This window comes from Ambystoma mexicanum, chromosome 9 (genome assembly GCF_040938575.1).
Source record: "Ambystoma mexicanum isolate Mex_15411 chromosome 9, UKY_AmexF1_1, whole genome shotgun sequence".
Taxonomy (NCBI): Eukaryota; Metazoa; Chordata; class Amphibia; order Caudata; family Ambystomatidae; genus Ambystoma; species Ambystoma mexicanum.
The window spans coordinates 1,008,519,563-1,008,542,231 of record NC_090931.1 but is presented as its reverse complement, the minus strand read 5'-3'; the positions used below and the strand labels follow the sequence as shown (position 1 = coordinate 1,008,542,231).

General features: G+C 40.4%; 1 protein-coding gene across 2 annotated transcripts in view; it reads right to left on the bottom strand.

Annotated features, from left to right (window-relative positions):
• The window catches only part of STK39 (serine/threonine kinase 39), a 2,038,823-nt gene that overhangs the window by 720,540 nt on the left and 1,295,614 nt on the right, over positions 1-22,669 (bottom strand). The window contains exons 11-12 of one of the 2 annotated variants that reach the window (XM_069616262.1): positions 4,055-4,123; positions 1,583-1,705 (exon numbers count right to left, since the gene is read on the bottom strand). In XM_069616262.1, coding sequence (XP_069472363.1) covers positions 1,583-1,705; positions 4,055-4,123 — 192 coding nt within the window. The remainder of the gene's footprint in view (positions 1-1,582; positions 1,706-4,054; positions 4,124-22,669) is intronic. The other variant, XM_069616263.1, reaches the window with a different exon arrangement.

Sequence of the window (22,669 nt, the reverse complement as noted above, 5' to 3'; positions counted from 1 at the left end):
CCTATTCTCTGCCCATTTAGGAATAACCTCTAGTGTGTCCTATTCAGGAAGGCATATCCGAAGGCGTATTGCCTGTATATGCCCCTTTAACGAAGAACTCCAACATCTTTCCCTAGGTCCTCTTTCCCACCAGTTGAGCCCTAAACTCGCCCACTCCCCCTGGAAACGGAGGCCTCAGTGACTTTAATCCTTGCCTTCAGTCAACTGCACTTCCCATTGCACCTGGATCACAGAGCTTATTGACAACTTAATAAGAGCCATTTTGAACCACATACAAAACCATAACCCCAGGCACTATGGTCAGCTGTACATGTTAGCATGTCCTTCTCCTGGTGATGGTTAGACCACGCAACACTGAAGACATACGTCTAAGTCTTGCTGCTCAACTGGAAAATAGATCACCTGTTCACCTACCACATGTATGGCACTCACATTGCGATCGTACCAACCAGCACTGTTGTGGGACACACCTCTGCACACTTGGAGCTTCCAGACAGCAGCTTGAGGGCTTGCATTCCTATATCTACGCACAGGTCTTCCCTCGTCTACCCTCCCCCCTTCTGTCTGCTCTCTTCCCCTTTGCGGAGCTCTGAAAAAGTTTCTTCTGCACACCAAAAACAAACAAATAAATAAATAATCACATTTGCTACAAAGCAACTAAATATATGGATTCAACAAATAGATGTGAATGAGATGCAATCATTGCTAAGCCCCCCACCCCTGTTGTTAGCTCCACCCTCCCTTTTTCTCTACTCCCCTCGCCTGGGTCTCCCCCCTATAACTGTAAAGCATGTCAGTGCTTCTCAAATCCAGGTCAGAGCTCAATAAATACAATCTGATAATAATAATAATAATAATAATAATAATAATAATAATAATAATAATAATAATAATAATAATAATAATAATAATAATAATATCTCCTTTTCTTGTGTGATAAAATACTGCAAACGTTACAAAACACATCACAGTGTGTTTATCGAATAGGGGCAGATGCTCCTGTATTTGCCCTGAGGACTAATATTGGGACTACTACTACTTTAACCGAGCTCGGGTGTGACTGGAAGGGCCTTCATTTTACATTTAAATATTGCATCCACATCGACATGAAGATGTGTCAAAAAGTAAAACTTCAGCCTGTGTTTGTTTGGAAGAGGTTCTGTAAAAGCAAAATTTACAGAAGCGGTTTTGTACCCTTCTCTGAATTTCCTTAATTCGGGAACCACTGCTTTCCAGCTTCAGGTTCTATTCCTCAAACAAGTCTGCAAAGTCATTATTTTTGTTTTTTTTACCATGATAGGCCCTTTAAAGTGCTGTCATAATAAAATGTGCTCCCAGCAGCCACACGGATGTTCGAGACCTGTTAATCTGTAGGCCACTAATATACCCAAAGTTGCTGGCCAGTGCATCATTTGTGCTGAGGTACAGTTGTTAACAAAGGGGCAGGTCACCTTTTGAATAAGGTCACGTACATATTTCTGACTGTCACATCTAAGAAGATACTTGTTTTTGTTGGAGTCGCTTTGCATGGTCCAGAAATAGAGTTAATTGCTTAATAAACACCAACTTGAAATCAATATACCTGTTCTTGTGAAAACTCTTCTTTGAGTTCCTCGATTTTTTCGTCCATCTCATCGTCACTCCACTCCCAGTCACCGTCCTCAGTCTTGTGGAGATGGCCACTGGAGCCTGGCACTCGTCGAACCTGCAAAACAAGAGCATCTCTTAATCACGCTTCACGGAACCTCAGCCACTGCAGGCAGTGAGAGATTGCTTAGCAAGCATCACATCAACGGCTGTTTCTTAGTAACACAATGCACATGTTACACTGGATGATATAGTTCTGGGTGTCTGTTGGAGGAAATCACTACAGAATTATACTTTCATTCGTATGTACGACTATTTGAACTTCCACAAGTCCCCAACAACTTTGGAAGCGAGCTGTATCTGTATGCTACATTTCTTCCTGTAAATTGCTTCCCCGCTGATCTCGGCATGGGTCAGAAAGCCACAGTGAGAAATAAGGATAAGATTCCTGGGACCCATCAGATGAAGATACATAAAATGAGCCAAAGATGGTGGATGCTGCATTCCCATTGAAGGAGTGAGCTGTGCTGAGCAACAGGGTTATAGCTCTGACTGAAAATGTAGCACCGCTAATTGGGTGGGCGCCAAACAGATGCTTTTTTGTGATATTGAAGCCAACATGGCGCATGTTGCTGAACTGTTTGCTTCGCTCTATCTCTATATGTTTCATTTTTTTCTGAACTGGGATGTTACAAAGCACGCATTGGCATTTTTTCAGGTTATTCCATTTCTTGAACAACTGTGAGCTAGCAGACGGCTGCCTTTTCATAATTGCTGCTTTGGAAACATTACTAAATGGTGGAAATGTTACACACACGTTTAACTTGATATGTGTCAGAACACCCACAACGGTATTTATTAAAGCTGCATTAGAGTCACAAGCCTTAACGTATGCTGGAATAGTAAACAACAAACGTCATGATGGAAAATGAGAATACACGCACATATATCGGGTTTGCCTATGATAACTCTTTGGAACCTTTCACAATTTGAAAATAACCGTGAACTGTGTCATTAGATTAAACACTAAGTCACGTGCTGATTTATTCTGTTTGTTTTCTGTGAATGGTCACGTGTCTGTTAGATGTAGGATCGCTTTGACAAAATGGTGGCCCCTCTATCCAGAGCGCAGGTAATTTGCCCTAAGAAAGGACTGCAAGCGCGTCCAAATTGCTGCCCATTGTAGCTCTGAGCACACATTTAAAAGTGTCCATTCCCGATTTTGCATATAATCCACTCTCCTCCAGTGCATACTCCCGTTAAAAAAAAGCATGGGCAAAGAGGCGGACCCCACCTGTGTGCGAGGGTGCATTTATGTCCAACGGCAGGGGTGTTGCTAGGGGGGGGGGCTAAGGGGGCTATAGCCCCTGATCCTTTGGTTGTAGCCCCGGATAGAATCTCAGGAGCTACAGCCAAAAGACTAGCTAGCCCCCAGTCCCAACAATTCCGACATCAGCTTAGCCCCGGGTCTTTTCCAGACCTAGCAACTCCCCTGTCCAACGGTTCTAAAAAAATCAATGGAGTGAATACCATACACCATGTGCCTGTCTGTGGGAGAGGGGCCGGAGCTCCATCCCCAGACTGAACAGCCGCATAGACAGGCAATGTCTTTTGGATAAGATGACCGCATTTGACAACAAGCCTCCTCAAAACCAACCATTGAGGAGTGGGTCACAGCGTCCTGTTTAGGTGGGTATAGTCCGTAACCTCCTCCACACACTTGGGGCCATTAGGTGACCCTCAAGTGTCTGAGAGACTTCTGCAATTTCCACACAGTATCTCCCTGCATCAGAGAAGGGGTCTGTGAACGTCCTATGTATGCATGGCGCTAGCAGACATGTGCACGTGCAAACAGAAGCCATGCATCTTAATGCCACCGCCACATGTGTTTTAAGTGTTTATTAATATGCACGACATTTTTTTTGGTGGCATTTGCATTTTTCTCACGTTACCCCTGTTTGGGGTTTAAGGTTTTGAACATAAGCGTGAAATGGAGTTAAGCTTCCCCTCAAATCAACATGTTTCTATTCAACTTATTACATGTTTTCTTTATTGTTTTTATTAATATGTCCCCTAGGAAACATATTACAACTATACAAATAAGGACTGTCATGATACGGTAAGCTGTATCACTACGTGCTAATGTGATCTGTAACTGTATAATACATTTAATATAGTGTCTATTCTATAACACATGCATTGCAATGATTTTAATTAATAGCCACATATAGAACTATATAAAAAAAACACCTGGTAAATACAGCACAGTAATTTAAAGAGGTGCTATAATTTACAAACACTCAACGTATAGCACTTATACATAAGCAGAACTGTACAAGAATGCTTATGAAACCACAAGCCATGCACACTAGACATTTGACAGGATAGGTATATGCACGCAATGCTAACTAAAAAAAACACACTAGGCATAGAGAGCCAACTATGACCTAAACATAAAGGCATGTACCCTTCTGTTACCATCCTGCTCTTTTTCAGAACGTGGCATCATGCTGGTTTTCCCAGGATCCTGCTCAACCTACTTGAGCAAAACAAAATGGCATCAGGCTATTCTTGGAAATAAGGCTGCAAGCATTTAAAAGAGAAGCACGAGGCTGCTGGAAGCCCAGCGTGATCAGAAGCCACAGAAGAGCAGATTCTAATCAGTTCCCCTAACTCCTTTCAATTATGAAACTACCGTAGGGAAGAGAAGCGCTCCCTAGTGTGCATTTGTCAAACCCCATTCTGCCAGTGGACAACACAACTGAAGATTCCTGCTTGATGCAATCATACGCTGCTCATTTACATTAAAAGAAATCATTTTATATAGCAAATGCTGAAACAGGATTTGGTGACAATGGGCCTCATTATTATGCCAGCAGTAGCCGTGCCGGTAAAAACATCACAGCTGCCGCCAGAGTCATTTTTTTTCCAGCGCCCAGCAATGGGGACTTACCAGGGCATTACAGCCCTGGCAGTCCTGGTAATTCCCCACTGCCGGGCGCCTGAAAAAATTACTCCCCATTCCCATTCGCGTCCCGTTGGACTCAATGGGAATGGGGAGGACGGTAGCACTGGCACCATTCGTACTGAAAGGCACCCGCTCACAGAACTCAGAGTATGCCGGTCCGGTAACAAAGGTGCCGGTAGCTTACCACCACCGTTGTTACTGAACCGGCATACTCATAATGAGGCCCAATGTAAATAACAGTCGTTGCTATTGTCTAACCCGATCACACTAATGTCACCAATGCAAGAATGAAGAAAATCTGAGTTAACTTTGCTAGTATACAACCCTGCAGGAAGCAAAATGTTCTTAGGCCCAGGTGCATCACTCTATGAGTAGTATGTTAAGGATTTTCTTGAAATGTTTTGCAATCACAGTGCAAAAAGCATTAGCACACAATCAGCAGGCTTGCGTCAAGGGCTGTATCCTCCTGTCTGATGACAACACTGCACTCTCAGGCTTCCCAAGTTCCCCAGCTCCCACCATCCCCAACAGTTCCCCTGTGCCGCATTGAAATGACATTGACTATTTCCCACTCATCTGCCACCATGAACGACAGCCGCAGTGGGCAAAAGGGTGACTCTGTAGAGCTCCCATTGCTCTTTACCTGGTGGCCCTCATCTTTAATTTTTAGTAACTAGGTTTGTTCTCCTCTCACAAAACGGGTTACCAAAAAATGCAGAGAACCACTGCTGTTTGCCAGGAGGATAATGAAGATATTAAAGGACACAGAGGCGATGATTGCATAACTGCATGAAGCAACCGATATTTTGTATCCATTTTAGACCTTGTTCAAGGGCCCAATAGAGACCCAAAACATGATGTGGGTGCTTTCGTTAACTACACAATCATAGAATACAATAATGAAGTAAATTAATGTTGTACTGTGAAGAATGAAATAACGTTGATCAAACATACAGATTTTGAAAACAAAACACAGGTCTTATGTTATTTAACCACCACTGGTCGGTAAAAGGTATTCTTAGCCAATGAACGTCACACTTGCAGGTTTCTCAGGGTCCATCGTCCCATAGTTCTCGCCTGCACTCATTTCAATTACTTTCAATAACATCCACTTATCTGCCACTTTGACTCATTCGTCCCTTAGGCCTGCGGCACATTTCACATTTACAAATGATGGCAGAAAAGGGGTCTCTCTGTAGAGCTCATTTTGTTCTTTACAAGGTGGTCATGATCTTTATTAGTTCCCATTTGGTTGATAACAGCGTATATGCTCTTACCCGGCAAACTAGATGCCAAAGAAATAATCGGTTAACCCAAACTGTCATTTTGTTTCTTGAATAAAAGATGTGTGATGTATACATAATATTTGCATGAAATGGTACATAAGGAGACAGCAATTCAAAAAAGGAAAACAAATGATCAGAATGCTACCCGCACAGTCTATGGTTATCTGTTCACTTCAATTATGATCAAAAAAGAAAAACTGAAATATATTGTGAACGATTTATTAACTTTTTCAAATAAAACGTGCACGTTTTTTTCTCTGCAACTAGTACTAATGAGAACCCCAGATTTACACAATATCTTGTGAGCATTTCAAACTGCACGTATATCAAATCCTTTGTAACTTCTTTTAGGTTTGCAGGAACTGTGTATAGCAACAGCTTGCAATGTAAGTGGGCCTGTGAAGTGACATTCTGCCACTGTTGGCAGCATGACTGTGTGTGGCAACGACGGAAAAAGGGGGGTCATTAGTAGGACATTGGGAGAGGCAGATGTAGAAGGGGAAGGTCTGTGCAGGTCGGAGGCATCCGGTTCCTGTGTGTCAGTCTGCTTTTTATGGGTTTGGTGGGGAGACTTTGGAGTATGCAGTAGTACAGCGATGAGAACTGAATCTTGTCATGCCACTATGCGCTTAATAGGTGGTGGAAGAAAGTTGCGGGATATGTGTTTTCGGTCTCCTTTTGAAGGCCAGAGGATTTGCCTAATACACCCTCATTATGTTGATGGTGCTAACTAGTGTTGATATGGAAAAGTCGCTACAAATCATTGGGCCTCATTCCGAGTACGGCGCTAACCAATGGCACTATTAACGCCTTGGTTGACGCCGTACCCGGACCGGCAGCGCCTTGGTGGATGGCGGAATTACCGCCCCATTCCAAGGTTGGCGGGGCGGTAATTCCCCAATCCCAATTTACCCTTCCCCATTCCCATTCTTGCCCCATAGGGCATAATGGGAGTGGGGAAGGCGTTAATTACGCCACCGTAAGTTACGGTGGCGTAATTAACATCAAGGTCCCTTAGCGCCATGGATTTTAACACCTGCTAAAAGCAGGTGTTAAAACCTCCATGGCGCAAAGGGAACTCGGAGTATGGCGGTAAGGGATTACCGCCACCGCTCTCGTTAGCGGTGGCCGCTATCCCTTACCGCCATACTCGGAATGAGGCCCATTGCGTCTATGGGTATCCTGCATTTGCACCATTTTGGAACATATTCTCAGCATGCATCAGGGACCAAGATTGAACATTTGCATGTTCCTTGCTCTGAACAAGGAATATGCGTGCGGATTCCGACTGCCACAACAATCTGATGACGAATGAGATGTGAAGAATCCCCTGGAGATGTGCCTGCCTTGTGGAATGGTATGTAAACGCGTGTTTACACTGTACCAAATCATCATTGTAGTAGTGTCAGAGTGCCTCGTTTTGTTTGTGGTGTTGTGTACTGTGGCCCTCATCTCCCCCCAGAGGTGTTCAGACCTTAGTCTTCTGGTAGAAAGCAGAGGAGCAAGTAGCAAATAAAAAGATGGAAAAGTGGGAAACAGAGGCTCAGCAAAAAGGAGGAGGTGAATATGTCCTTAAGTGTTGTAATCATTGGGCTGTGTTTCCCAGGCAGATTCAGAGAATAGTTCGATAGTACACAATAGAAATGTGCATGCACAAGGGGCTGGAGAATGTGCTTGGGCAATCCTGGAAGTTCGGTGCCTTGGTGTTGCAATACTTTGTACACAGGTCAAACTCAAGAAGGCTGATTCTGTACTAATAGCAATCTGGCCTTCATTACTGGTTCCTGTTATGCGGGCATACCAATCAGAAAGAATCGAGGAAGTTTCTTCAGACTCCGCATTTATTTATGGTCCAGTCTGAACCAATTTTAAACGTTCTGAATGACCAAAAGTAATGTATTTAAATTAATCCCAAATTCACTAAGTAATCAAACCTTTGAAGTGATTTGGTTCAAAACGTTTGTGCCAGAGTGCCCTTTCAGGGTGAGGGTTTTCTAGAACTCAAACTTAAAGCTTCATGGCGTAGAAAAGAATAACATTTCTAGCACCATAAAATAAGCAAAAATACAATGTGTTCCCACTCTGGATAATATTATAAATGTTTACTGCCAGCGGCTGTTAAATAGACTTTTGCTATTCCCCGTTTACAGCCCACAGATGCAAGAGTTTTTTTTCTTTCTTGAACCCAATCCGGTTCCAAGCTAAACATAGTGCGGCTTCTTCTACATGTGCTTACTAGAATAAAATATTTTTGTAATTTCTAGTGAAAGGCCTGCCTTGGCCAGAAATATAAATTCCTGTATGCATAGGACACAGCCTGTTTCCTGGAGGAAAATGTGTGCTTGGGATGTAATTTACATACTTAGTGGCTCTGAACTGGAGTGGCTTCACTGAAATGGACTACGATGCTCTTACATTTCAGGTAGAAGGATTTTGTTTTAAAGCAAACCACACATTTGTTGAACAATAAATTGACACATTTTAAATTCTAGTAAGTAAAATCGCCTGATCCAACACCCCCTAGAACACAATCCCACCCCCCAAAAAAATTCTGGGACATGAAACAGGCTGCATTATATTACAATAGTGAATCAAAACCAAAAGGTGTCCCTCTATCATATGGTGGGGAAGTCAGCAACAATAGTATACAAATTACAGACAGTTTGTTATACAGAAAAAGGCCCTACCTGCAAAGATCTCACTAATTGGCAACACACATACATTCATATACATCCAATATATACATATATCATTTTCTAGATTGCAAGAAGAATGTACATTTAACATTGTTAGGTAGGACTCGGTGGGTTACCAGTCATTTGGTCGACAATAAATGGTCGAATGACCATTTGATCGATGTTCCATCCATGTATGTAGCAATAAGAAATATACTTCAAGATACATCTCAGGATCAGCACAAGTTAGTGGATACTCTTTGGATATGCTCTTTACACAATTCCTACACCCGGAGGTGACTTCATTCACAAGGACAGTAATGGCATTTATATATCACTAGTTATACTTTGCAGATTCTGAGGTTGCAGAAGCGAAAGGTTAGAGGAAGAAAAAAGGCTAAACAGGTTCTCAGTATAGGTGAGGACAATTAAATCTGCAATGAAATCTAGACAAGCCTTTCCCAGCAATAACAGTCTTAAACAAATTGGAACACGGTCTATGGAGGAGCTGAGGCACTTCTTAGATAGAAAAGTCTTGCACAAAGTTAGACAGTTTTGTTAAAATCACTTGTAGGGTCATAAGCTGTAAAGCCTGTGAAAGGAGAGCTGGGATTAACTCTCACAAGCAGCCAATGCAAATCTCAACTGAGAAGAACACAGCCAAAAAGACAATGAGGTAAGTATCCCAAGTTTAAACAGTACCTCTGGTTTGAAGAAGAGTGGTCCAGCTGGATTCTGTCCAGTTGCAGCGAAGCAGACTGTAGTAATATATAACGCTTTATAATATTTATAGCGGTTTAGAATACATAGCGCTTCACTAAAGGTGATGGCAAAACAATTGGTTGCCAGCTATAATGTGGTGCACACATATAGTTATTTTATGTTGCCAGTATAACATGTGACTATATTGCTGGTGGCATGCAAGGTACATAATTCATAACACAGCAAAAGCCCAATGTGAATCTGCAGAGAGTAAAGTGCACCATTTATTTTCTTCTCTTGAATACCTCATACATAGAACAGTACATTATTTACCTATAACTAACTAACTTTAATTTACATTTACTAAAACACTAATTATAACTTTCTTAACATTATAATGTAGTTTTATGTACAAAATGAAGTGAGAAGATAATTCATTTTTAAAAGTGCACTGGCATTTTTTTCTCTCTCTTCTGTGTTCAGTGTGCAGAAAGCAGAAAGTATGCATAGCAGGTAATTAAGAATGGATACAGTTGCTCGGCGAGCAAGGATTCCTTTGTTTGAAAAGTAAACAGTGCTGTTGAAAAAATCCTTTTTAATTTGATTGGAGGAAAGTGTCCGCAGATGAAACTACATAAAAAGGGGCTGGAAAAAAAAGGCTCTTGATGACAAGGGAGGAAAAAGAAAGTTAGTTCAGGATGACTGGGCTCTGAAGACAGATGTGCCTGGTATCACTGAGCACTGGATGGATAATTTCTCGCTGCGCATTCCAAGCACCCAAGATTACAGGAGCTGTTCGTTGACTGGGCCTGTTTTTCTGAGGCGAGCAAAGCAAGATCATGTGGGGGAGCTCCAAACAGATACTTCTGGTAAGCAGATAGTTAAGTGAGGTCACTGTGTGCTGTTGGATGGGTGACATAATTAAAATGTCATGTAGGCAGGATAGCAAAGGAAATCCCCTGCATTTTACTTCGTCATGTTTAGAATGTTAAAAGGTAACTCATGTTTTTAAAAAGGCTTGTTTGCTCTATTTCTGTTTTTTTTTTCTTTTGGTACAGATAATGGTGAAATGTTCACGGTAAGCAGTGAATTGTACTCGGATACAATATAACCAGAATATAAAAACGAATTGTTTAGAGTCATTATTGCATTTGGGATTTTATATGTGGATTCAGGGGAGATTCATTCTCTTTGGTAATACGGTTGTCAATTTGCCTATGCAGATAGAATAACAACCAGAATAAGCAGTGATAAAATAGGTGTGTTTGTGTCCTCCTTGCATGTTGTTTGGAGGGTATCTAATATAACATATAGATTACTTGAGGTCTATGAGCCAGTAATGCATAGATCACTGGTGTAGATAAGCCAGTGATACCGGCCACAGATTGTAGGTGGCACTCTATATAAAAGTGTTGGGTTTTCTTGTGCGTATAGATCCAAGGCTCTCTATAGATCACTAGGAGGTATTCTAATAGAAAGGAAGGTTTTGTTTATGATGGGGTTGTGGTGTAGGGAAGGAAACTATGCTCACCACTAAATACCGCAAACAGCATACTACCGCAAAATACCGCAAGTAATACATATTACTAGAGTCTCCAATGTAATATAACAAGGTATGGACACTAGAATGATATGAGGCCAAACCCAATCTAAATGCAAGGATAATTTACCGCCAAACTACCGCTCATAGTTTGGCGGTAAGAAAAGTACTGCCAAACCACAAATTTACACAAAATATCCTACAGACATGGTGCATTGGCCGGGAAAGTAGCTATAGAGCACCTACTGGGTGTGGCAAGTGTGTCTCACACTACCATACGTGCCCAAGAACCCATTTCATGAGAGCAGTGTGACACTGGAAGTGAATTTCAGAATGTCTCAAATGGAGGCCACCTTCCCAGAGCTAGTGCAATATCTGGAGGCAAAGCTATATGCACATGGGACATGGTCATCAAATAATGCCACAAAATGGCGTGACCACATCTATGGTGAAGTACAGAAAGAACCATTAGACAGCATTTTTGCAGAAGGCAGCATAATTCAGGTCTGCCTTTTGAGACTATTAAACTATTAAACTATTAAATGCAGTTGATAAACATGCAGAGAAAGAATGTCTGATACGGCTATGCGCCAAGACATGGTTTATCCTAAATAGGTCCCTGCAAATGCAAGAAAATGATACCAAGCTGATTAGCAGGTTAAGAGCTGATCTGGATGGAGCAAGTGAAAAAGAGGAAAAGTTAAGAGCAGAATTGGAGGTATGTCAAAAGTACGTGCAGTCAAAATATAGAGATCTTGACACTCAATTGTCTCAGAGCAAGAAGCAGTTTCAGGATAGTGAACAAGAATTGAAACACTTGAAAGCATTGGTAGATCATATTAGACAAGATAAAGATCAGGTTGTTTTGGAAATGCAGGTGTTGCAAAAAGAACATTTTGGGAAAGAAAGCGATCTCCAAAATGCTGAACAGGAAATGGTTAAAATGTTTCAAGAAAGAGATAAGAGAAACAAAGAATTCAATGAATGCCAAAAGCAAATGGGTGATATGCAAGAGGTAATTAATAAGATAGGTGATGAAAACAAGATAGGCTCCTTAAAAAGTGCAAGAATTTGAAACAGCAAATATGCATTTCCAGTTCCCAGGACAGACAACAGGGCACCACATTCAATGGAGTTGAGGTGAATTGTATTTCTACACAGAGAACTAATGCCCCAGTGGCTGGGTCAGTGAATGAACTTGGTTGCAGTGCCCTTGGGGGATTTGATACACCCATTGGGAGCCGCCACCAATCTTATACACCTGAAACCAGGGTTGAATCACAAAGTAGTGCAATTCCATGCATAGCAACGAGTAGCCCCATAAAAATAATGAAATCAATCAAGGCTCTGATCAAACCATTTAAAAAAGGAGGGGAGTTCTGTATAGAGGACCACTTAGAAGCGGTGCATGGTATATTTAAAGCCCTCCAGATACCTAAGGAACAATAAAGGCAATACTTTCACTTAACTCTAGATGCTCCCACAGCCAGTATCATTAGAGGTTTAAATGAATAGCAGAACATGACATGGGCAGAGTTTGAAAAAGAGATGAGACGTCATTTTTCTCCTTTCCAATCATTGCAAGGGTCAAATAATGTTGCATACACGATTACGGCTGGGCCTAACACGTCACCTCGCCAGTTTTTGCAAGACTTAAAAAGAGCTTTTTCTCGCTTTGATGTATCTTTTGACCCCAATTCCAATGAGTTTAAAACGGCATACTTCTATGGGCTACAGAAAGACATCATATCACAGTTAGTCCATGAATTTGACCGTGACAAGTCCCTTGAATGGATTGTACACCAAAGTACAAAATTATATGAAGTACTCTATTGTCAGGGTAGAGAGAGTGATAAAATGAAAGAAACTAGACCAAAATCTAAAGAACCCTCAGCAACCGTGATGGAGATCAAGTCAGCCAAAATGTCTCTTGAGTCCGCTCAAAGTCCAGGTAAAAATAATTTGACACCTGAACAAAGGGGTAATCAACAGAGATTGTCACTCCCTGCACCGATGTTTCAATCACATGATCCTAGTTATAGGGAGGGCTACATTAGACCTAGGTACTTAGGAGACAGACCCCAAGCAAGATATAAGCCTGATATGTCAGGTATGAATAATAATCAGAGACAAAGTCAGGATCATAGAAATAATAGCCCTTACCAGACATTGGGGACGCAGAGCAGATTTGACCTTAACACCATGATATATGTTAATCAGGATAGACGCCGATATGTGGATTGATTTACTGAAAATGGGAATCAGCATAGGGGACAATACTCGCAAAATGAGAGACAGGACATGAGGCAGAACATGAATTATGCTCCACGTCAATACAATGAATCACCACCAGCAGGGGACAACAACCAAAGGATGGGTGCACCCCACTCCCCTCCACATATGAATCAAGAGTTCAGAAGCAATCCCAATAGAAATCATTCTCCTGAGAGATATCAGAATAGATTCAATCAGGGGGAAAACAACCAATATCGACCTAGGCCACAGAGAGAAGATTCTAGGGAGATGGAAAGATTCCAGTGTCTCGAGGCCCAAGTGAAAATGTTGGCTGAGCAAATAGGAAAGCTCTGTACAGCACAAAAACAGTCATCAAAGGAGGGGGCAGAAGGCCATAGCAATGACCGGGTGGTTTCTGTCAATCAGTGACTAAATATTAATGATACCTGCAATGGTAAGAACACAGATTGTCCTGATTTGGTTTTGCATAATGATTCTGAGATGCTTAATGATTTAAAAAATAATGATTTAAAACGGAAAATACCGACACATGAACATGTGACAGAAATTGCAAATACATCTAAAAAAGAAATTCGATTTAACCTAGAGTTAAATCAAACATTGGAGATTTGCACAAATGAAAACGGAAAACATGAGATTCCGAAAGAACAAAGGGACAGATTTAATAATGACAACTCATGCATGGGGAATACAAATGAACAGGGAGTAAGTGGGGATGCTAGGCCCCCTTCCCTGGACAATCAAAACACTAACCAAACACAGGCAGAAAGAATAAATACTCCAAAGGAGGGTACAGATCAATCACCTGAAGAGTTCTTTGAACCAAAGATTTTTGAAGAAGTTAAAAAGACTGGTACAATACCAAATACCCACAAATGCACAGAATAAGAAAATGGCAAATTTACCAAGTGATGTTCTTACACATGTTCAGTTGGAGGATTGTAGTGTGACCTTTGATGATCCCCGGATGGATGGGCGAACAGTGGCCACGCTCCAAAAGAACTCTGAATATGGGGAAATGAATAAAGTCTCTCACACAGAAATGGATAGAAACGAGGGAAAAATGTCATTCCATTTACCAATGTGCTTAGCCAAAAGTGAAAAAGATGTGAGAAAGGTGAGTCCTTAATCAGTAGGAATTCACACTTTTTATGTTTATTCGAGGAAGTTGAAGACAGGTATTATGCTCCCATCACTGTGGAAGAGAAATGCAATACATTTGCGATGATTAACACCGGTGCACAGGCCACAATCATGTCCAAAGAATTGGTAAAAAGTATCAATGAGGGGAGATCTCCACAGAATCAGATCACAATGAGACAAAGTGAAGGTTCAGTGCATAATTTTAACGGTGAGGAGGTGCCTATTATAGGTGTTACCGAAGTTGACATAAAGATAGGAAAACACAGAATGAAACAGGAAGTATTGATCACATCTATTTGCGAAATTCCATTTCTGAGGGAGACAGATTGCCTGTAAAGAGTGTCTCCTTTCATAGATGGGGTGAATGGAGTACTGTGGTCCTTAACCAAAAGACCGTTGAGACCTAAGAAAATAAAATCACAAAATAGCAGTATAAATGAATGCCACACTGTTGCCAAAACGAATGATGCAGTTGAGGTATACATCCAGAATAGCTGTGTACCTAGCGGTACTGTCATTTTGATGTGTCAAGATAAAATGCAAAGTGAAAAAGAAAAACAATCTCTGCAGATTTATTTAGATTCTGGGAAGAAATGGCAAACTGAAATAGATGAGCATACATTGTGCTTATGTTTAAAAGAGAAGGAATGCAAACAGAATACTACTCCTAAAACAGACACAGAAAAACACATTACCACTCTTGCTGTAATACACATGCAAGATGAGCAACCATGGGTCCACATTGGTATAAATGACCATCCTAAAGTGATAAAAACTACCTTAGTGCTTGAACAGGAAAGGTGCTTTATTAATGAGAAATTACTGCAGAAAATAATGGAGAGGGAGGAGATCCCAAAATTTAGAATTAAAACCAATATATCTCTGGCTTGGACAATCCAGACACAATACACATGGGTTAGAACACCATTCAGGTACATCAATTGTGGGAGTGAATTTGGCATATTTTTGAGAAAGGCTATGCCTGATGCAGCGGAAAGAGGAACTATAGTTTATGTGGATGATGTTCTGATAAAAAATGAAAGCTTAAAAAGCCATTTTGATGAAATTAGATATGTTCTTGGCCAATTGCAAAAGGCGGGTTCCAAAGTATCTTTACAGAAAGCTCAATGGTGCAAAAAAAAAGTTGAATTTTCTAGGCCATGAAGTGATTGAACATGGACTTAACCCACAAAAGAAGAAGGTGGAGGCCATACAGAAATTAAAAGACCCTAGAAATGTGAAAGGTTTACAAAATGTATTAGGAATGACTGGATATAACTGGAAATTTATTGAAAATGATGCTGAAATTACTCAACCAATGACTAAACTACTAAAGCTGAATACACCCTGGAAATGGGAAAAAGAGCAATCTGAGGCAGTGGCTAAATTAAAGGAATGTCTCATAAAGGCACCATGTTTAGCATACCCCATAAAAACAGGGATTTATTTTTTATAGAAATAGGTTTCTCTGAACATTGTACGTCAGCAGTGTTATCTCAAAAACATGATTTGAATCACAAAACCATTGTTTATGCAAGTAGGACATTTTCTCAAGTTGAAATTAAATTCAGTGAATGTGAAAAGGCCCTTTTGACCACTGTGTGGGCGTTACAGCATTTCCGCCCCACTGTTCAGGGAGAAAAGGTAATCATTGAAACAAATCATCAACCATTTTAGAGAGTAAAAGGATTAGGTCAGGCAACCTAGCACAGTCCAGAATTGCTTCATGGACACTGGCATTGCAAGGCTTTCCTGTAGAAGTGAGATATGGCCAAAATAAAAAGAGCCCAGTTGTTCACGGATTGGCAGATTTACATGACTGTGCAGCTGAACATGTATCAAACGAAGGAGAGGTAGAATCTAGTTTACAATCACCACACAAATCTTTTGATGAAAAAACATGCAAGGATTTGCCAACTGTATATGTTGACGGTTGTGCCTTTCACATTGAAAATGACAGTAATAAACAATTGGTATCAGGAATAGGAAATGTCTGGTTGAAATGTGAAGACATTCCTAGTATAGGGATGAGAATTGGGTCTAGGAGTAGTCAGGTAGCGGAATTGGCAGCCATTTATAAAGCAATTACTACTGCAGCTGATAATAAATTTAGTGAAATTGTCCTGGTGACTGATTCTAATTATGCACGAAATAGCTTTGTGGAATATTTGCCTTGCTGGAAAGCAAGAGACATGATTACGTACAATAAAAAGCATCTCAAACATGGGAAAATTATACAGGCCATAGACAAATTCGTGCCAGAGAATGATTTAACAATATATTGGAGGAAAATTTGTGGACATTTAAAAGCTCAAGGAGAAGATAAGAAGGGAAATGATAAAGCAGATCATTTAGCCAAAATTGGGGCTGCGATGGGAGAGTTGCTACCTATTGAACACTTACTTGGTGAAATACAGATTGATGCAGTTACACGCTCTAAGGCTCCAAAAGAGGTAGAACAACCAGTAGTGCAATGGAGTTATGATACACCAGATCAAGTCCTGATTAAGGCACAAAACCATGATCCAATTTTGGGAATCTATTATAATCATTTCATAGACCCCGAACAAAATCCTTTAACTGAAAATGATTGTGCGGGAAAAGAAGAGTTGAGGGTGCTATTAAAGAATAAACAACGAATCAGACTACAGGATGGACTCATGATTAGGGAATCCATAACAGGACAAATACAGCGGGTGGTACCCCTTTCATTCAGAGGGCTAATGCTACACCATGCACATGATGCAATAATTGCAGGACACAAAGGTTCACAAAAAACATTACAGATACTGAAGGATTATGCTTACTGGCCACATATGTCCCAAGATGTAGAATTATATACTAAGGCGTGTCTAGTATGTGCCCAATTTAAACCCGCTTCACCAATGCATAGAGCTCCACTGATGAAAAGAGGGTAAACCCTCCCATGGTCAGATTTGCAAATAGACTATGTAGGGCCTGTAAAAAGGTCGAGCAGGGGAAACCATTATATTTTGAGCGGGGTTTGTTTGATGTCAAAATGGATAGAGTGTATTCCTGCACCAGATTGTAGTGCGCAAACAGCAGCTACATTACTGGTAAATCATATATTTTCAAGATTTGGGTTACCACAAAGAACAGAATCAGATAGAGGAAGTCATTTTACAAGTGCTTTAATGAGTAAAGTGTGGCAGATACTGGGGGTGAAAAGAAAACTGCACATTGCATACAGACCCGCTTCTTCTTGGGGTATTGAATGTTGCAACAGGTCTGTTGTGGACATATTAAAGAAGTTTGTAGCAGAGGCAGGTTCCAGCTGGGATTTACGATTACCCCTAGTTCTGATGGCAATCAGATCAACTCCTGCCAAAGCAACAGGTATCATCCCTCATGAGGTATTGACAGGTAGGAAAATGGTATTACCACAACATTTGTTATACAGGACACATTAACAGACACTTGTAAGCGCATCTACAGTTCACGAATATATGGAAGAACTGAGGGAGCATTTTCAACATGCATTTGCTTTTGTACAGTGGAATTTGGAAAGGGCTGCTGACAGTGCAAAGTCATATTATGATAGAAAGACATCTGTGAAAGATTATAATGTAGGGGCTAAGGTATATAAATTTCATTTTGGAAAAGATAAAGAGAAAAATTCTAAATTTCTGGCGGCCTGGCATGTGCCTTTTCAAATTGTAGATAAGGTGTCTCCAGTGATGTACAAAATATTGAAGACAGAGGGGGGAAACGGTAATAGAGCAGTTTGTTCATGTTAACCAAATTAAGCCCTGTCAACCCAAACATGAAGTCAGGAGACTTGAGCAAGTAGAAACAGCTTAAGTATCCTGGAAACATGGAAGGGAAGACACAGTGACTGTCTTCATAGTACCCCACATAAAAAAATTATAAAAAAATAAACAAATAAATGAAAGGGGACTGAAACAGATTGAAGTATTTTAATACAATGTTGAAATATATTTAATGTATAATGATGTTCTGTGTATGTGTTTGTTTTCTCTCTAACATGTGCTTACTTTCAGAAACCAGAAGAAAAAGGATGAAATGTTTTGGACTATATATTTTATTTTTGGTAAAAAGGGTGAAATTGGTATTGTGCTATGTACTTAATCTGTCTCTTTTCTCTTTAATTTAGAACGACTACTATATTTTGAGGTCGGAGGTCACAGGACCGGAGGACACGCGAGATGATGGAGTTCTGGAGTCTGCGGTAAGAAATTCCAAAAAAGCCACGGGCGGGGGCGAAGACCAAGCCTATAAAACGGATGTCATTGATGATGGCGACAGCGACATGGATGACACTATTGATGATTGTAGGGAAACTGAAAACTATGGAAGCACAGGTTATCATTGGGCCTGGACCAGCATCTGGCATTGCGGTGGAAGAAGCACCTGGGTTCAGCATGGGAAAAAGAAGAATGATCTTTCAGAATATATATGTACCCATGAATCCTGATAGTTTGTTGGAAAAACACTTTAATAACACTGGAATCATTACCGATCAGTCTAACGAGTGGCTAGAATTGAGAAAAGAGGACGCTAAGCAGACAATAAGAGATATGTTAATGCAATTAGAAAAGACATTTGTGAATTCAGTGCATATAAAGAAAAGGAGGGGAAAGAGAGGAGCAGTAATGCTTGTGGTCTCTTTGGTAATGTCTATTAATGGAGCTGTAATAGGTACTACATTGTCAACAGCCAATGCCATTTCAGTAGGGACACTGAGTGCTAAAGCACAACAGTTGAAATAAGATTTGGAAATGATCCAAAAGACTTTGGATGGAATTAGAGGTAGGTTGGATGAACAAGTGAGGTTTATCAATGAAACTACAGTAATACTAAATGAACATGCTGCAATTGTACAGCATGCTACTAAACTGATAATTAAGCATGACCAGATATTGAATGAAATCCTGAATGTAATAAATCCTGTTGATAGATTGTTGACAAATTACATGAGGGAAGTCCAAACTGCAATTTCCCAATTAATTTGAGGACATATACCATTATATTTTGTTTCACACAATATTGTTCATCAAATGATAGAACGGTTAACCAGAAGGGAGATTGATATGGTACAAGTGAAAATTGCATTTGAAATGGGCAATCCAATGTCCCTATATTTGAATTTGGAAAGATTAGAAATTGGGTTTTTGTTGTGCATCCCCTATATAGCTCCTGAACTTATTTATCAAAATAAATGGGTACATAACGTGGGATTTTGGCAAGAAGGAAAATATATAAAAAATAAGACTCCAGAGGTAGTGGCATTTCAGTCATTGGAGCTTGAGGTTTACTTGATCCCGAACCTCGAAACATGTATAAAATTTAAAGAACAAAATGACATGTGTCCAGGTAAACCATTTGCTCCTGATACTATTTGTGGTTTGACATCTGATCCAGGTATATCAGGAGGATGTGAAGTAGTCATTAGCAATTTGAGTGGTGAGGAATTAGCACAAGCTATAATGGTCAAAAATTAATGGTTGGTCAGCACCTTTATGAAGAACATGACAATCGCGCACTTAAATCATGGAACATTCGTTGTCAAGCAATTGAAATATAATGTATTTTACTTGCAGATTCCAAAGGATACGGTTGTTTTAATTGGGGGTTTAACATTATTCCATATTACAAATGATATTTGGGAAAGCCAAGTGGAAAATATTGAGTTTTTTCAAAGGGATACATTCCCAATAGACCCGGATGTAGAATTCTTATTGAATCATAAAGAAAAGCACACTATTAAAATTAGTCTGGGAAAGAACACTATTACAGTTAGTAGCCTGGGTGTAATGAAGGTGGAAGTGTTTCATTGGGGAACCTGATTGGAACACACTATGGTGGGTTTAGCTGTTGTAGTGTTAGTGATGGGAGGATGGTTAATCATTTTGTCCATAAAGATGAAGATGTTGCTTATGATATTAGCAACAATAGGGAATTAAAGATATCCCATTGCGTATACATTTAAAAAATAAAAAAGAGGAGCACAAGTTGGGTTTCCTCCAATTGTGGATTTGAATACTGCCAAATTGTCGGAAAAGGAGTGATATATAGCGCTTTATAATATTTATAGCGCTTTAGAATACATAGCGCTTCACTAAATGTGATGGCAAAAAATGTTGTTGCCAGCAATAATGTGGCACACACACATAGTTATTTTCTGTTGCCAGTATAACATGTGAATATATTGCTGGTGGCATGCAAGGTACAGAATTCATAACACAGCAAAAGCCCAATGTGAAACTGCAGAGAGTAAAGTGTACCATTTGTTTTTTCTTCTCTTGAATACCTCATAAATAGAAGACTACATTATTTATCTATAACTAACTTTAATTAACATTTACTAAAGCACTAATTCTAACTTTCTTAACATTATAATGTAGTCTTATGTACAAACTGAGGTGAGAAGATAATTCGTTTTTAAAAGTGCACTGGCATTTTTTCTCTCTCTTCTGTGTTCCGTTTGCAGAAAGCAGAAAGTATGCATAGCAGGAAATAAGAATAGATACAGTTGCTTGGTGAGCAAGGATTCCTTTGTTAGAAAAGTAGAGAGGGCTGTTGAAAAAATCCTTTTTAATATGATTGGAGGAAAGTGTCGGCAGATGAAACTAGGTAAAAAGGGGCTGGAAAAAAGTCTCTTGATGACAACGGAGGAAAAAGATAGTTCGGGCTGACTGGGCTCTCAAAACAGATGTGCCAGGTATCACTGAGTGCTGGCTGGAGAATTTCTCGCTGCGCATTCCAAGAAGCCAAGATTACAGGAGCAGTTTGTTGACTGAGCAATATCGCTTGGAGGAGCTTCAAACAGATACTTCTGGTAAGCAGAAAGTTAAGTGAGGTCACTGTGTGCAGTCAGATGGATGACTGAATTAAAATGTCATATAGGCAGAATAGCAAAGGAAATCCCCTGAATGTTACTTTGTCATGTTGAGAATGTTAAAAAGTAACTCATGTTTTTAAAAAGGCTTGTTTGCTCTGTTTCTGTTTCTGTTTCTTTTTCTTTTGTTCCAGATAATGGTGAAATGTTCATGGTAAGCAATGAATTGTGAATTGTACTTGTATACAATATAATTAGAATATAAAACAAATTGTTTAGAGTCATTATTGCATTTGGGATTTTATATATGGAAACAGGGGAGATTCATTCTCGTTGGTAATACATTTGTCAATTTGCCTATGCAGATAGAATAACAACCATAATGAACAGTGATAAAATAGGTGTGTGTGCGTGTCCTCCCTGCATGTTTTTTGGAGGGAATCTAATATAACATATAGATTACTGGAGGTCTATGAGCCAGTAATGCCTACGGGCGCCTATATCACTGGTGTAGATAAGCCAGTGATACAGGCCACAGACTGTAGGTGGCACTCTATATAAAAGTGTTGGGTTTTCTTGTGTGTATAGGTCCAAGGCTCTCTATAGATCACTAGGAGGTATTATAATAGAAAGAACGGGTTTCTTTATGATGGGGTTATGATGTAGGGAAGGAAACTATGCTCACCACTAAATACTGCAAACAACATACTACCGCAAAATACAGCAAGTAATACATATTACTAAATTCTCCAATATAATATAACAAGGTATGATCAGTACAATGATATGAGGCCAAACCCAATCTAAATGCAAGGATAATTTACCACCAAACTACTGCTCATAGTTTGGCGGTAAGAAACGTACTGCCAAACCCCAAAGTTACACAAAATATCCTACAAGACCCTGGGTTCCTGAGCCTCAATCGTGGGGACAAGAGGGAGGATGTCTGTAGGGACCCTGTGGCAGCAATTTGGAGGTCATAGACAGCTACGGCTCTTTTCGGATTAGCAGCACTTTGCGGTTTCAGAGCTTGTTAAACAGCACCACTGGGGATCTCAGATACCAGTTGGGCTTCCTTCACTCCTTGGGTCCTGCACTCTTGTGAATGGACTTGAGAGTTCTGGTCATCCTGCTTCTGGAGGGTCCTCAGTAGACTCCTGGAGCTTCTGGCCAGATTTCAGATGTTGCACTCGACTACGGATTTCTGGACCCCTGGCACTCGGTTCCTGTAGCAGCAAATAAGCACAGCCAGTCAGGGAAGATAGTCCAGTGGAGTTCGTCTTGGGGTTAGTTGGTCCCACTAATCCAAGGGAAGAAGTTGTTCCTTCGGAGCTTCTCTTGTCGATTAGAAAAGGAGTTTCAACACATCAGCAGGACTTGACCAGGCAATCCAAAGTTCCAGGAGGATGCAGCAAGCTTCATTCACAGTTTCTTCATTGGGTTTTTCTCTCAGTGCTCGACTGTGCCTCTGGTCCCAAAACCCTCACCTTTTAAGCAGGTTTCTCCCAATCAGAACTGGTTGCATTCAGGCATTCCTAGAGACAAAGGACAGGGCAGTTTCGGGAACCTCCCTCACATCCTGCCTTTCCAGACACACTGGAGCCAGAGGCGGGCTTTGGGGCTGAAGCCGACCAAAGGCAAAATGAACAAAGGGCTCAAACTTGGCTCAACGCGCAGAGTAAAACCCAAGAA